The 13,523-nt window shown below is 41.6% G+C and overlaps 1 protein-coding gene across 3 annotated transcripts in view; it reads right to left on the bottom strand.

Annotated features, from left to right (window-relative positions):
- Positions 1–13,523, bottom strand: part of col12a1a (collagen, type XII, alpha 1a) — a 367,155-nt gene that overhangs the window by 88,723 nt on the left and 264,909 nt on the right. For all 3 annotated transcript variants that reach the window (XM_073050421.1, XM_073050420.1, XM_073050422.1), the window contains 2 exons: positions 6,330–6,472; positions 5,854–5,963 (listed from right to left, as the gene is read on the bottom strand). In XM_073050421.1, coding sequence (XP_072906522.1) covers positions 5,854–5,963; positions 6,330–6,472 — 253 coding nt within the window. The remainder of the gene's footprint in view (positions 1–5,853; positions 5,964–6,329; positions 6,473–13,523) is intronic.

Raw genomic sequence — 13,523 nt, 5'->3', positions numbered from 1 at the left:
ACTTTGAAAGATGCATAACAGTGGGCTCTTTGTTTTGTAAGTAGTGTGTCCAAAATTCACAGCTTCTTAATAACATTGATTCCTGGTCCTTGTTCCGAAGACTACATGGGGGATTAATTTGTCTCTGAGCTATTTCTAGTGAAAATGCAAGCCCATATTAATACTCTTTTAATATTTCATCATCAGCTTGTAAGCGAGAGTTTATAAAGTCAGCCAGAATTTTTTGGTTCAGTGGGGATGAAGGAAGCCGTTTGCTGGAGGGAACTGGACAGGGGCCAGAGATCTGAGCCTGAAGACCAGGAAATGACATGAACTCAAATTCAGTCAGCTGCTCAACTATTTCATAAGACCATAAGATTGTACGATATAGGAGCAGAGTGGGGACATTCAGCCCATTGAGTCTGTTCCACCACTCCATCATGGCTGATTTATTACTCCTCTAAAACCCCATTCCCCTGCCTTCTCCCCATAACGTTTGACGCCCTAACTAAGCAGGAACCTGTCAGCCTGTGCTTTAAATATACCCAATGACTTGGCCTGTGGTAATGTAATCCACAAATTCACACATTCTGCTAAAGAAATTCTTCCTCATCTCTATTCTAGAGATGTCCTTTTAATCTGAGGCTGTGCCTTCTGGTCCTAAACTCTCCCACTACAGGAAGCATCCTCTCCACATCCATTCTATCAAGGCTTCTCCATGTTCGATAGGTTTCAATAGATCCCGCGCACCCCCCACCCCTCCATTCTTCTGAACTCTAGCGAGTACAGGCCTCAAGTAATCAAATACTCTTCATAAGTTAATCCTTCCATACTTGGAATCATTCTAGTGAAACTCCCCTAGACCAGGGGTTTCCAACCTGGGTCCATGGACCCCTCGGGTTAATGACAAGGGTCCATTGCACAAGAAAGTTTGGGCACTCTGGTCTGGACCATCTCCAATGTCAGCACATGATTTCTTAGATAAGGTGCCCAGAACTGCTCACAGTACTCCAAATGCAGTCTGACCAATGCCCTATAAAGCTTCGGCCAATAGGTCAATTTTATTTCCTCTTCAGACTGTGTAGACGTAGATTAAGGGAGCACTTCGATGAATGACACCCGATACAGTGGAGGAGTGGAGGTGAAAGTGTTTATACCACACATTGTTCCGTGATGGGTTCAAATCCGTGACTAGGAGAGATATATTTGTGAACTTTAACCTGAGGCAGGGTTTTGGCCAGCCAAAGAAGGGGCAAGTCTGATTCCCTGGTATTATAGGATTCAATGTCACCTCATGTGACCAAAGACAAGGTATACAGAGTGATCTGGGAAGTAGAACAAAGAGTTTGATGCCCCTGGACCTGTTCTCCAGGAGTTTATAGTAATGGGGGAGGGGATCTCAATTATATCTATCGAATATTAAAAGATCTAGATAGAGCGGATGTGGAGAAGATGTTTCCTGTAGTGGGAGAGTCAAGGAGCAGAACGCACATCCTCAGAAGAGAAGTCCCTTTAGAACAGAGTTGAAGAGGAATTTCTTTAGCCAGAGTGTGGTGAATCTATGGAATTCATTACCACAGACAGCTGTGGAAACCAAGACATTGGGTATATTTAAAGTGGAGGTTGATAGGCTCTTAATTAGTCAGGGCATCAAAAAGAGAATGGAGTTGAGAGAGATAATAAATCAGCCATGATGGAATGGCAGAGCAGACTTGGTGGATCAAATGGCCTAATTCTACTACTACATTCAATGGCCTTATTGATCTGGGATTACAGATCTATAACATGCGATGCCACAGGTAAAGAGAGTTTTTGACACATTGGCCTTCATAAGTCAAAGTATTAAGTTCAGGAGTTGGGATGTTATGTTGAATTTGTATAAGATGTTGTTGAGGCCTAATTTGGAGTATAATGTGCAGTTCTGGTCACCTACCTACAGGAAAGATATCAATAAGTTTTAAAGAGTATAGAGAAAATTTACAAGGGTGTCATCCGATGCAAGTAACTGAGTTATAGGGAAATGCTCAGCAGGTTAGGATTTTATTCCCTGGAGCATAGGAGATTTGATAGAGGTATACAGGATTAAGAGGGGTTTAGAGAGGGTAAATTCATGAAGATTTTTTCCAGAGGTTGGGTGAGAATAGAACTCGAGGTCCTATGAAAGGTGAAATATTTAAGGGGAACCTGAGGGGGAACTTCACTCAGAGGGTGATGTGAATGTGGAATGAGTTGCCACTGGAAGCAGTGGATGCAGGTATGATTTCATTAGTTAAGGGAAGTTTGGGTAGGTACACTGATGTGAGGTACAGAGGGGTATGGTCCAAATACAGGTTGATGGGAATAACAGCAGAATGTGCAAAATAACAGTTCAGCATGGACTAGAAGGTCTACAGGCCTATTTCTATATTGTAATGCTTTGTGTCTCTATATAGTGACCGATCTTCTTTTGACTATGAGTCATGATGTCAAGGCCAATTTGATAATTATCTGATCTAATGCCTGTTCCTGGATGTCACTTGGATATTCTGGCAAATAAATTGGAATATGTGTCCATCATCTTTGACAATTGGTTGTTGGCATGAAATATTAATCTTACTTCTCACTCCACAGGCAGTGTGTATGTTTATCCCAATGTCCTCGGTCAATATTTAAAGTTTTCAACAGCCACAATACTTTGCTTTGTTTGTGATCAATGACAATCCTGTTTCTTACTTTTTGAGAGCTCATTCAACTGCTGATAAGAACCACAAGTAGAAGCAAAGGGGAAGCAAAAACATTAACAGTAAACTGCCCAACAGAGAAGAGTTTGAAGAGATTTAGTATGTCACCAAAGGTGCTCGCAAATTTCTACAGTTGCACCACGAAGGCCGTTCTAACTGGTCGCATCACAATTTTGTGCAGAGTGGCCACTGCACACAATTGAAAATAGCAGCAGAAAATTGCACTGTGAGCCAGCTCCATCCCCAGCAGCAAGACCATCGTCAAAAGGCGATGTCTCAAGATGGTAGCATCCATCATTAAGGGCCCCTATCATCCAGGAAATACCTTCTTCTAATTGCTACCACTGGAGAGGAAGCAGAGGATTCTGAAGACACACACTCAATATTTCAGGAACAGCTTCTTCCCCTCCACCATCAGGTTTCTGAATGGACGCTGAACCTATGTACACGACCTCAATATAATTTTTTTGCTCTCCTTTCGTGCTACTTATTTAATTATGAAAGGGCACCCCTCTATCCTGAGGCTGTGCCCTCTTGTCCTAGACTCCCCCACCATGGGAAACATCCTTTCCACATCCACTCTGTCTAGGCCTTTCAACATTCGAAAGGTTATGAACCTTCTGAATTCCAGTGAGTACAGACCCAGAGCCATCAAACATTCCTCGTATGATAACCCTTTCATTCCTGGAATCATCCTTGTGAACCTCCTCTGGACCCTCTCCAATGCCAGAAAATCTTTTCTGATGCCAGCAAATCTTTGATTTACTTGTTTATTCATTATTATTATGTTGTATTTTTTTTTCTCTCTGCTAGATTATGTATTGCATTGAACTGCTGCTGCTAAGTTAACATATTTCATGTCACATGCCGGTGATAACAAACCTGATTCTGATTCAAAACTGTTCACAATACTCAAGGCCAGTGCCTCATAAAGCCTCAGCATCACATCCTTGCTCTTGTATTCTAGACCTCTTGAAATGGATGCTAACATGGCATTTGCCTTCCTCACCACTGACTCGACCTTTAGGGTGTTCTGCACAAGGACTCCCAAGTCCTTTTGCTTCTCAGATTCCTAGATTTTCTCCTTGTTTAGAAAATAGTCCGCATATTTATTTCCACTACCAAAGTGCATGACCATGCATTTTCCAACATTGTATTTCATTTGCTACTTTCATGCCCCTTCTCCTAATCTGTCTACATCCTTCTGCGTCCTGCCTGTTTCCTCAACACTACCTGCCCCTCCGCTAATTTTCATATCATCTGCAAACTTGGCAACGAAGCCATCTATTCAATCACCTAACTAATTGATATACAGCATAAAATAAGTGGTCCCAACACCGCCCACTGTTGAACACCACTAGTCACTGGCAGCCAACCAGACAAGGATCCTATTATTCCCCTCTCGCTGCCTCCTTCCAATGAGCCAATGTTCTAGCCATGTTAGCAACTCTCCTGTAATACCATGGGCTCTTAACCTGGTAAGCAGCCCATGTGTGGCACCTTCTACGCTCTTCTACCATCTTCTACATTCAAGGGACTAATATCCTAACCTATTCAGTTTTTCCTCATAACTTGTTCTCCAGTCCTTGCAATATTCTTGTTCTTGTGAATTTTCTATGTACTCTTTCAAAGTTACTTGCATCTTTCCTGCAGGTAGATGGCCAAAACTACATAGAATACTCCAAGTTAGGCCTCACCATACAAAATACAATATATTTCTTACTGTAATTTATAGCTCTTTTTATTATGCATTGTAATGTACTGCTCACACAAAATAACAGATTTCATGACATATGCCAGTAATATTAAAGCTGATTTGGACATAATGGTGTTTACTCGCATGAAATAGAGCAGGCCTTTGGGTAAAAAGCAGGTTGCACCTCTTTACTACATGTCTACGTCTGTATGACTGGTTGTTAAACTGAAGTGTCATTATATTTGATCAGGATTCCTTCACCCATTGTGACCTGTACTGGTGCTTGATGTCTACGTCAGGACATAATGAGGTCTTCCTCACTGAGAGGTAGATTGAAAGTTAAAGAAATCAAGTCAAACATCCCTCAAAGTTACTGTGCATGTTGATATGGTTGTTATTAAGGAGTATGGTGTGCTGGCCTTCGATAGTCAGGGGATTGAGTTCAAGAGCCGTGAGGTAATGTTGCAGCTCTATAAAACCCTGGCTAGACCACACTTGGAGTATTGTGTTCAGTTCTGGTCGCCTCTTTATAAGTAGGATGTGGAAGTCATTCCTACCTGTGGCCATCAAACTTTACAACTCCTCTCTCGAAGTGTCAGAACCCTGAGCCAATAGGCTGGCCCTGGACTTATTTCCACTTGGCATGATTAACTTATTATTATTTAATTATTTATGGTTTTATATTGCTATATTTCTACACTATTCTTGGTTGGTGCGACTGTAACAAAACCCAGTTTCCCTCGGGATCAATAAAGTATGTCTGTCTGTCTGTCTGAAGCTTTAGAGAGAATGCAGAGGAGATCTACCAGGATGTTGCCTGGATTTGAGAGCACGACTGAACAAGCAAGTCCTTTTCTCTTTGGAGTAAAGGAGGATGAGAGGTGACATGATAGAGGTTTCAAACAGAGTGGATAGCCAGAGACTTTCTCTCAGGGCAGAAATTACTAATTCAAGGGAACATAATTTTAAAGTGATTGCAGAAATGTACAGGGGGATGTTAGAGACAAATTCTTTATGCAGAGACTGGTGAGTGTGCAGAATGGACTGTAGGGGATGGCGAAAGAGCCACATACATTAGGAGCACTTAAGAAACTCTTAGATAGAAAAATAGAGGGCTATGTAGGAAGGGTTAGATTGACCTTACAGTAGGTTAAAGGGTTGGCATAACATCGTGAGCCAATGGCCCTAATGTATTATGTTCTATTAAAGTATAACCTTGAAATGGCCTATACCTTTGCTCTAGAGCAGGGGTTCATAATATGGGATCTACAGACCCCTCTGTTAATGGTTAAGAATCCATGGCATAAAAAGGGATGGGAATTCCTGCCCTAGAGGCTGCATTCTTGCAAACACTGCCTTCCCAACGTCTCAAGGACCAAGTAGCTATCCAGTGACAAGAGACATGCTTTATCCACGAGTATATAAAAATCCATCAAGAAAAACAACACAAAGACTGACCTTATGGAAGTTTCCATAAAATAGTTTCTTTACATCTTCATTATCAAATGTGATAGTCTGAGATTCTCCTCTCTCATCCTTGTTAAAGTATGATAGTGTTTGGCTGTTACCTGTAACATGAGGAATCAAATGATTACTAGATGTAGTTTACTGATGAAATACACAGTACACTCCATTAATCTGGAGTGTCAAAATCATTGGGACTAGCCTCACCAGCATCCATGACACCTTCAAAAAGGCGGCATCCATCATTAAGGACCCCCATCATCCATAACATGCTCCCTTCTCATTGCGACCATCAAGGAGGAGGTAAAGGAGCCTAAATACACACACTCAATGTTTCAGGAAAAGCTGTTACCCCACTGCCATTAGATTTCTGAATGGACAATGAACCTATGTCCACTACCTCGCTAATTTTCCCCCTCTCTTGCTCTTACAAGTTATCCTTGCAACTTACAATGAGAAATGCAACTTACCATCTAGAAGAACTCCAACTTCTGGCTTGTAGTCTTCGTCGACTATCTGCCAGATGGTAAAGGGTTCAGAAGTGGTGGTTTGGAGGATGCGGAAAAGCATCATAATGGTGTAGGCTGACGGCAAGCCACTTGGATGGATGTCTCTGTTGGACAATAAACAGAGTTAATTGGCCATCCAGAACCCAGAACCTAACTGATCAAAAGGAAGCATGGATGCCCTTCGATGTTTGATTCATGCTGCCTTCCAGTGTTTGCTCAGTGGAAGATCAAACTGGACCAGGACAACATACCATCAATCTAGCCATGCCTCACAGGGTCTCGAGCTACGAGGGGTGATTGATAAGCTCGTGGTCTAAGGTAGAAGGAGTCAATTTTAGCAAACCTAGCACATTTATTTTTCAACATAATCCCCTCCTACATTTACACACTTAGTCCAGCGGTCGTGGAGCATATGGATCCCTTCTTTGTAGAAGTGGTCCACAGCAGTGTTGATTCATAAGTTCGTGGCCCATGGTAGAAGGAGGTGAGTTATTAACTCGAAACTTTCTGCATTATCACTCACAGAGTTGAACTGCATGTGTATGTAACAAAAGTGTTTTGGAGCTCCAGGTGGTCCACAGCAGGGGTGATTGATAAGTTCGTGGCCTAAGGTAGAAAGTGATGAGTTATACAGCTCTCGTTACATGCACGTACAGTTCAACTCTTTGAGTGAAGATGCAGGAAGTTTGAAGTTAATAACTCGTCTTCTTCTACCTTGGGCCACAAACTTATCAATCACCCAATGCTGTGGATCACTATTGGAGGTCCAAATCGCTGACTTCTACAAAGAAGGGATCCGTATGCTCCACAACCGCTGGACTAAGTGTGTAAATGTAGGAAAATAAATGTGCTAGCGTATCTAAAACTGACTCTTTCTACCTTAGGCCATGAACTTATCAATCACCCCTCGTATATTATTTTTTTCTCTCTTGGTGACTGTATCTTTTTTCTGAAATTGGATACCGTATGTTCTATTTATCCTCTGTGCAGTGTGCTTTTGGTGATGTGTTTTGCAACTTGGCTCCAGAGGAATGCTGTTTCATTTGGCTATAGTTCTGAATGGTTGCATAATAATTAAGCTTGAACTTGAATTTGGATGAAACCAGCATAGAAATTCTGAAAATGCACTGTATAACACAGCTGGAGTCCATTCATTCCATTGTATTTCTTCTGACAAGAAAAATATTCTCCAACCTAAATCACACATCTAGCAATGGAGCAATAGATGCACAGGTTACAGACCCTTCAAGTATGCCCACACATTTTTTAAAAACATAAAGTTTCTGTCTCCTCCTTCTCCTTTACAGGTAATGAGTTCCAGACCTCATCAACCCCCAAGATGAAAACATAGTTTTTCATCTCCACTCTAACATTTTTCCAAACAGTTTTTGACCCTTCTGCTAGAGGAAAAATATATTTCCTATTTACTTTACTAAGGCTCCTCTAAGTTGAGAAAAGTCAATTAAATTCTCCCTCAAGCCTCCTCTCTTCTAAAGAAAATAATCCATAAACTGCAAGTTTATGTAGAGCAAGTGGGTGAATGAGTCCAGCTAGATCACTGATCTTACTCAAGAAATACTTGGAAGATTGCAGTACGGTGGTTATGGTGATGTGGTACTGAAGAGTTAAGAGTTATGATTATATTTAATGGTGTCCAGACAAGCCAAGCTCCTACTTTCTTATGAAGACATACTGGTCACAGTGGTATTACCATTCTGTGATTCTGCTTGCTGATGTATCTCAAGGATTGCAAGCAAATGCTTCTACTGTCCCTCAGTGACGGAAGAATCCTTGGAGACACAAGGGATTGCAGATGCTGCAGTCTGAGCTAACAATCCTCTGGAAAATTTCAGTGGGAAGCAGCCTTCACGGAGGAAGGGAAACGTCGATGTTTTGGACTGAAACCCTGGAAGGTGCATCAGAAGTCAATAGCTCCTTTACTCCCTCAAATACTGCTCAACCCATTGAGTCAGATCATAAAGCTGTAAGATATATGAGCAGAATTAGGCCATTCAGTCAACTGCTTCTGTTCTGCCATTCAATCAAGGCTGATTAATTATCCCTCTCAACCCCTTTCCCTTGCCTTCTCCTTTGATGCTCTGACTAATCAAGAACCTATCAAATTTTGCTTTAAATACAATACATTTAATTGGGACACATCAGGACCAGCACATTTTGGTCCAATTAAGTGGCTGCCCCAATTAGCCAAAGTTTCATGGAAATAGTTACAAATGTACAAAAAGATAAACCACCATTTAACTGAGTAACAAATTGTGTATTAAAATGAAATACAGAACAAATTAGAATACTACTAATAACATTACAGTACCATAAAACTATGTATTAGTTGCTGATTGTTAACAGAGGAACTCATCTAGTGTACACTGCCGTGTTCTTTTGCTGGACTGCAAATGAACAAAATCAGTGCAGATAATGGACTGCCTTCATACAATGCTATCAAAGATCATGTTTTCCAAATCCTCATTCAAAATGAGTTACGATACCTTCAAAGTCTTTGTAATTTCTAACTTGTTGAAGTAGTGAAATCAGTTTATTTTCATTCCCTGCCATTTCTGGCATCTCCAAGCCTGAATGCTCAAAACCACAGAGAGTAAAACTATTCTGAATTGTCTTACCACTTATTTCTTGCCAACATCTGTGACAAAAATCAGTGATTTTTGAACAGAAACACACACATCTGACGCTATTTAGAAACTATTCACTCTAAGCACTGTGTGGTGTCTAACAGCCAAACAAGTGCACACGACTGATGCTCATTAGAAACTGTTCAGCAGCAGCCTCTTGTCCCAATTAAGCATCATACTGTCCCAAATAAGCAACACAAATCCCAGCTATTCTGTTCTTTAAGAGTTGCCCCAAATTAGTGGCTGCTCTGATTACAGATGGCCCAATTAAACAAAATTCAATGTATCCCAGTGACTTGGCCTCCACAGCAATCCGTGGCAGTGAATTCCACAGATTCACCACTCTCTGGCTCGTATTCTGAGGTTGTGCCCGCTGGTCCTAGACTCACCCACATCAGGAAACGTCTAGACTTCCAGGAGATTGTTTGATATAGACACCTTCATCTCCCTTCAGAAAAAAAAACTGACATCACCTGATTGAGTTCCCAGTCTCTCTTGCTTTGTTCCTTGTGGTTTACCTTACCAAGTCTGAACTAGAGGTTAAAGTTAGACAGTAATACTACACTGACCAAGACCCAGTTGAAGTACTGTTCTCATCTACAAAATGTAAATTCAGTTCTCCATAAATAGCTCATAAACTTAACTCTTCATTTCATTACAGCTCTTCCATCGATTTTGCCAAAGTTCCCTGATATCCGGATGAAAGGTGAAAAGTTTAGGGGTAACCTGAGGGAAAACTTTTTCACTCAGAGGGTTGTGAGAATGTGGAACAAGCTGCCAGAACAAGTGGTGCATATGATTTCCATGTTTGGATAGGTATATGGATGGGAAGGGGTATGGAGTGCTATGGTCCAGCTGCAGGTCGATGGGAGTAGGCAGTTTAAATGGATCACTATGGACTAGATGGGCTGAAGGGCCTGTTTCTTTTCTGTACTTTTCTGGGACTCTAGTTATGTTTGGACCCACATTGTACTAACAGACTAGTTTTAAACAAATTATTCAACACCTAGATTTAGAAAAAATTGTAATGAGACAGCACCTCTTTTTTCGTTAGGAGGGTGAAGCGTGCTTGCATTGGAGAGCATCCAGAGGAGGTTCCTGGAAATGATCTCAGGAATGAAAAGGTTGATTTGTGAGGAGGATTTGATGGTTCTGGACCTGTACTTGCTCAAGTTCAGAAGAAAGAGGAAGGATCTTACTGAAATCTATCAAATATTGAAAGGTCTAGATAGAGTGGATGTGGAGAGATTTTTCATCTAGTGGTAGAGAAGGTGTTCTGCACGTGGCCGTAAGAAACTGCTCAGAGTTGTGGACAAGCTCGGCACATGACAAGAACCAGCCTTCCCTCCATGATCTCTGTCTACACTTCTTGCTGCCTCAGTAACTCACCCAAACATTCCCTCTTATACCTCAGTAACTCACCCAGACATTCCCTCTTATACCTCCTCCCATCAGCTAGAACCTACAAAGGCCTGAAATCCCGTACCAGCAGGCTCAAGGACAGTTTTCATCTCGTAGTCATCAGACTCTTGAATGGGCCTCTTGTACAAGAAGGCAGATTTTTGGCCTCAACCTACCTCGTTGTGATCTTGCCCCTTTTGTTTACCTGCACTGCACTTTCTCTGTATCTGTTTCACTTTATTCTGCACTATTACTATTTTACCTTGTTCTACCTCAATGCACTGCGTAACCATGTGATCTGTATGAACAGCATGCAAGGCAAGCTTTTCACTGTATCTCGGAACATGTCACAATAATAAACCAGTTCCAACTCTAATACTAAATGTCGGAAAGACTGAGAAAAGCACCATTATTAATATTTATAAAACATTTAGTGTTTGTGCCAGTACTCCGAAAAAGATTTCAGTTAAGCCCGACTCTACGCTTCACCAAGTATGAAAATTTTTCCTTTTGAATCCCGTCGCCAACTCTCTCAGAAAGTTTGTATTTCATCTGTGTCCACTCTCCTTTCAGTTACACTACAGTTCACAACAAAAAAGTTATTTATGTTCTTTTTATCTGAAACCTCCTCTGTTGGATAGAGCACCATCCAGCACTACAGAGGTTTGAATAGCCTCCTCTCATTTTTTCACTTTAAAAAAGCCTCGTGATTTTCAGCATATCTGTCCATAAGACCATAAGACACAAGAGCAGAACTTGGCCATTTGCCCATCAGTCTGTTCCACCATTCCACCGTGGCTGATTTATTTTCCCTCTCAAATTCTCCTGCCTTCTCCCTGTAACCTTTGACACCCTGACTGATCAGCAACTACCATCTTCTGCTTTAAATATAACCAATAGCTTGGCCTCCAGAGCCATTTATGGCAATGAATTCCACAGATTTAATACCCTCGTGCTAAAAAAAATTCCACCTCATCTCTGTTCCAAAGGGACAACCTTCTATTCTGAGACTGTGTCCTCTGGTCCTAGACTCCGTCACTACAGAAAACATCATCCGCTCATCCACTCTATCTGAGACTTTCAATATTTAATAGGTTTCAATGACATCCCCCTCATTCTTCTAAACTCTAGCAACTGCAGCCATCAAACGCTCCTCATACATTAACCACTTCATTCCCAGGATCATTCTTGTGAATCTCCTTTGGACCCTCTCTTGTCACCTGCTTTTTACATTCTCTCCTCTGGGGATAACAGTCTTTCACATAACCATCTTCGTGAAGTAGGTCTATATAGGTCAGCAGAACCTGATGGGCTGAAGGGCCATACTGTGCTGTACTGTTCTATATCCTTGTCCTATGTTCATTTAAATAACATATGGCTTGCTGGGTCACTTTGGAGGGAAGGTATGAGTCAGCCATTAAAGTTTTAATTTATTTAGAGATAGAGCATGTAACAATCCCTCCCAGCCCTAGCCCGCACCAACTGGTTGCACATGTGACTAATTAGCCTACTAACACGTGTGTCTTTGGAAGGTGGGAGGAAACCAGAGCACCTGGAGGAAACACACAGGGTCACGGGGAGAATGCACAAACTCTGAACAGACAGTGGTGCAAATTGAATTCTGATCTTAGCGCTTCTGCTATAAAGTACTGCGCTAACCACTACGCTACCACGCCACCTTGTAATCCCGTATTTGCTTCCTTCTAATATATGAGACCTGACTGGAGGATCCATGATTGGTGGTTTAGAAATCAGCCAATGCAGTTCAACTGGTGGACGTCCTTCCCTTACAGACTTTAGTGCCTCAGATGGGTCTCTACAATACCCAATACCTTCACTGTCACTGATCTTGTTGTTTCTATTCAAATTCCAGATTATCCTCATCATCAGAATATAGCTCCTGACAGGACACCATCTAATGTCTCCAGATCAATAGTCCAGACATTTGAATATCAATCCAGTAATTTGAAGAGAGTCATAGAGCACTGCAGCATGGAAACAGGCCCTTTGGCCCATCTAGTCCATGCCAAACAATTTCTCTGCCTATTCCCATCAACCTGCACATAAACCATAGCCCTTCATCTCCTGCTCATTCACGTATTTATCCAAATTCTTCTGAAATGGTGAAATCAAACCCGCATTTCACAGGCATTTCGTTCCACTCTCTCACCACCTTACGAATGAAGAAGCTTCCCTTCATGTCCCCCTTAAATATTTCAAGTTTCACCCTTAATCCATGACCTCTAGTCCTAGTCTCACCCAACCTCAGTGGAAAAAGCCTGCTTGCACTTACTCTATCTCTACCCCTCATAATTTTGTATGCCTCTATCAAATCTCTCCTTAACTTCCTGCACACTAGTGAATTAAGTCCTAACTTACTCAACCTTGCCTTATACCGTAACTCAGGTCCTCAAGTCTTGGCAACATCCCTTTAAATTTTCCCTGTTCTCTTTCAACCTTACTGACTTCCTAAATGGGATCAATAATCAGCTTTAGTCACCATATACATTTGTTGTGAAATGCTGTTGCAACATTCAACCAAAAGCAATACGTACTTTGTGTATACAACTAAAAGCAACATCCAATAGTTAGAAAGAATGAAGAGCTATATAAAAATAATTTAGATATTGAAGTATAGGTATCACTGGAGACTGGAGAAAAATACCTCTTCCCTGACACAACGCCAATAACTCTTCTCTGTATCTTTTTCAGTGGGTGGACATAGTTCAAAGTTTAAAGTAAATTTATTATCGAAGTCCACATATGTCACCATATAGTACCCTGAGAATCACTTTCTTGCGAGTATTTTGAACACAACAGATGCTGGAAATCCAGAGCAACACACACAAAGTGCTGGAGGAACTCAGCAGGTCAGGCAGCCTCTATGGAGGGCAATAAAGAGCTGACATTACAGGCCGAGACCCTTCACTAGGATTGGAAAAAAAGGGCCAGGAGCCAGAAAAAAAGGTGGGGGGAGCGGAAGGAGGAGTTTGGATGAGTACTGTGATCAGAGAGTTAGAGAGCAGCTGAGACCAGAGAGGGGGCAGCAATGAGAGGGGTTGCCACTGAATCCCTGTCGAAGAGAAGATTTAAACTTCTTCAGGGAGCA

The sequence above is a fragment of the Hemitrygon akajei genome, chromosome 7, assembly GCF_048418815.1.
Source record: "Hemitrygon akajei chromosome 7, sHemAka1.3, whole genome shotgun sequence".
Classification (NCBI taxonomy): domain Eukaryota; kingdom Metazoa; phylum Chordata; class Chondrichthyes; order Myliobatiformes; family Dasyatidae; genus Hemitrygon; species Hemitrygon akajei.
Note: the sequence above shows the minus strand (reverse complement) of the source record. Positions and strands in the feature narration are given on the sequence as shown.